Raw genomic sequence first — 3,217 nt, 5'->3', positions numbered from 1 at the left:
TGTACCCTCAATGAATCCCCAACAATAAAAAAAAATGCAATGTTGTGACATTCAAAATGTAGAAAGAGGGCCAGGGATGGTGGTTTATGTCTATAATGTCACCATTCTGGGTCATTGTGGCAGGTGGATTGCTTGAGTTCAGGAGTTTGAAACCAGCCTGAGCAACAGTAAGACCCTATCTCTACTAAAAATAGAATAACTATGCAGACATTGTAGAGGGTACCTGTAGTCCCAGCTCCTCTGGAGGCTGAGGCAAAAGGATCAATTGAGCCCAGGAGTTTGAGGTTACTGTGAGCTATAATGCCATGGCACTCTACTCAGGGTGATTAAATGAGACTGTCTCAAAACAAAACAAAACAAAGTGCAGAAACAAAGAAAGAAAGCCAAAATTTTATATATATATATGTTAAATCTATACTTCAAAAGTGAGAGAGAAAAAAGAAAAATAACCTAGGTAAGCAAAAACTAAAGAATTCCATGCTAGCAGCCTCGTCTTTACAAGAAAGACTAAAGATATTGCTGCAGGCTAAAATGAAATCACACAAAGTGATAATACAAATTTATACAAAAAAATAAAAAGCACTGATAAAGATAATTATATTTGCAAAAGTAAATGTAATAGCATAAATATATTTCTTTCTTCATTTTTTAACAAATTGTTATTAATACATAATAGGCATATAGAGCTTCAGGGTACATGTGATGATTTTATATAGTCATATAATTTGTAAATACCAAATCAGCATAGTTGAGTTACCCATCACCTTAAATATTTCTCTTTTCTTTATGGTGAAACTGTTTGAATTATTTTCCTCTAGCTATTTTGGAATATATAATAGACAATACTATAATATATATAGTAACCCTATAGGTCTATCTAACACTAGATCTTATTTTTTTTCTATCAAACCATATATTAATACCCATTAAGTTCTCTTTCTTCCTCTTCCTTCTTTACCAGCCTCAAAGAAGTCAGGTAAAACAACAGATTACCTATAGATAAAAATGAGAATTTCATTAGACTTCTCTTCAGAAACCATGCAAGTAAGAAGACAGTTCAGTGAAATATTTTAAGTGTCGAAAACAAAGGAAAATCTGTTGATCATTTCCTTGGCTATTCAGAAACTTTTTTTTTTTTGTAGAGACAGAGTGTCACTTTATGCCCTTCAGGTAGAGTGCCATGGCATCACACAGCTCACAGCAACTTCCAACTCCTGGGCTTAAGCGATTCTCTTGCCTCAGCCTCCCGAGTAGCTGGGACGACAGGAGCCCGCCAACATGCCCAGCTATTTTTTTTTTTTTTTTTTGGTTGCAGTTCAGCCGGGGCCGGGTTTGAACCCGCCACCCTCGGTATGTGGGGCCGGCGCCTTACCGACTGAGCCACAGGCGCCGCCCTAGAAACTTTTTAGCTTAATAACGTCCCATTTATTTTTTTGTTATTGTTGTGATTGCCCTTAATGTCTTCTTCATAAATGTTTTCAAAGAGTTTTTAACAACATTTTTTCTAGCATTCCTATGATTTCATGTCTTAGATTTAAGTCTATAATCCATCTTGAATTAATCTTAGTGAGTGGTGAGAGATATGGATCCTGTTTCAATTTTCCCAGCACCATTCATTTAGTAGGGATTCCCACCACCACCACCAGAGTACACTACTGTCTACTTTGTCAAAGATCAGATAGCAATATGCGGATGGTTTTATATCTAGTTTCTCTGTTCTATTACATTGGTGCATGTCTCTGTTTTTGTGCTGATACCATGCTGTTTGTTTACAATAGCCTTGTATTATAGTTTAAAGTCTGGGAAAGTGATACCTCCAGATTTGTTCCTTTTGCTAAAGGTTGCATTGGCTATTTGAGCTCTTTTCTGGTTCCAAACAAAGCATAGAATTATTTTTCTAGACCTTTGAAATATGACTTTGGTATACTGATGGTGATTGAATTAACTCTGTAAATCACTTTGGGTAGTATAGATATTTTAAGAATGTTTATTCTGCTGAACCATGAGCATGATATGTTTCTTCATTTGTTAAATCATCTTCAATGCCACTGACTTATTTACGTTAATTTGACTCTACTCTTGGTAGAATCTTTGCAGTTTTCTAGAAATAAGATCAAGTCCTCATGATCATACTAATGTACACAGCTATGATTTAATAAAAAAATAAATAAATGAAAAAAAGAAATAAGATCAAGTAATCAGCAAAGAACAAAAGCAAATAGACAATCTACAGAATGGGAGGAAATATTTACATGTTATGCATCCAATAAAGGGTTAATAATCAGCCTTTACAAATAATTTAAGCATATCAGCAAGAAAAAATCAAACAACTCTATTGTAAAAAGTGGGAAAAAGACAGGAATATAAGGTGGAGCTGCTGGTGTCAGCTGGTCCAAGTGTCCTGGCCTGAGGTGTCTTCTGGTTCCCTCCATTTCCCGGTGCTTCAAACTAAAGCCCATTCATGAAGGATTTTATATCCAAGGCTTAATATTTTGTTACCCAAGATGATTAATGCTGACATGGATGCAGCTGATGCTAAAAATCGGGTGGAACTGGAGGAAAAAACACAACTTATTAATCAAGGGTTGGAACTCCAATACACACTTGAAGATCTCCCTGCAAGAGTAGATGCAGTTAAAAAAGAAAATCTGAAGCTAAAATCAGAAAACCAAGTTCTTGGACAATATATAGAAATCCTTATGTCAGCTTCTAGTGTTTTTCAAATAACTGACACAAAAAGCAAAATAAAGTAAGGAATTGATACCCTCCTGTTTTATGGAATTGCTGCTGATCTTTTTTTCTTTAAAACTTGGATAGATTCCAAAAGTTCCAGTACCTTTGTGGCTTCATTGAATATTTATGAAGATAATGTCAGATGTAGGCAAAATTAACAGCATAACAGGAGACTTCCATGAGTTTGTGTATTAGTCTATGAAAACATGCAAATGTATTGCAGACACTTTAGAATTGCATATATATGTGAAACTTAAAGATGAATGTTTTATTGAATTTGTTTTGATTTGCAGGTGTAGCACTGTCTTTTATTATAGGCTTAGTAAGATATATAAGAAATAACCACCATGTTGTGACAAAGTGACCAAAATCATGTACTGAATGCACAGCTTATGTACCCTGTCCACCATCGTGTGCCTATTCTTCATTTGCCTCTTCCATACTGTTTTCCTTTCCCCTAATGAAAACAATGGTTTCACATTTG

At 35.1% G+C, this 3,217-nt stretch overlaps 1 protein-coding gene across 1 annotated transcript; it reads left to right on the top strand.

Annotated features, from left to right (window-relative positions):
* Positions 1-2,390: 2,390 nt before the first annotated feature.
* Positions 2,391-3,217, top strand: LOC128577830 (short coiled-coil protein-like). The gene has a single exon (XM_053580183.1). It carries the CDS (start codon positions 2,505-2,507, stop codon positions 2,751-2,753), a length of 249 nt encoding a protein of 82 aa, XP_053436158.1. The 5' UTR covers positions 2,391-2,504; the 3' UTR covers positions 2,754-3,217.

The sequence above is a fragment of the Nycticebus coucang genome, chromosome X, assembly GCF_027406575.1.
Source record: "Nycticebus coucang isolate mNycCou1 chromosome X, mNycCou1.pri, whole genome shotgun sequence".
NCBI lineage: Eukaryota > Metazoa > Chordata > Mammalia > Primates > Lorisidae > Nycticebus > Nycticebus coucang.
Note: the sequence above shows the minus strand (reverse complement) of the source record. Positions and strands in the feature narration are given on the sequence as shown.

Excerpts from the sequence above, each read along its gene's own strand:
- LOC128577830 (XM_053580183.1), top strand. The coding sequence starts at position 2,505 with ATGATTAATGCTGACATGGATGCAGCTGATGCTAAAAATCGGGTGGAA.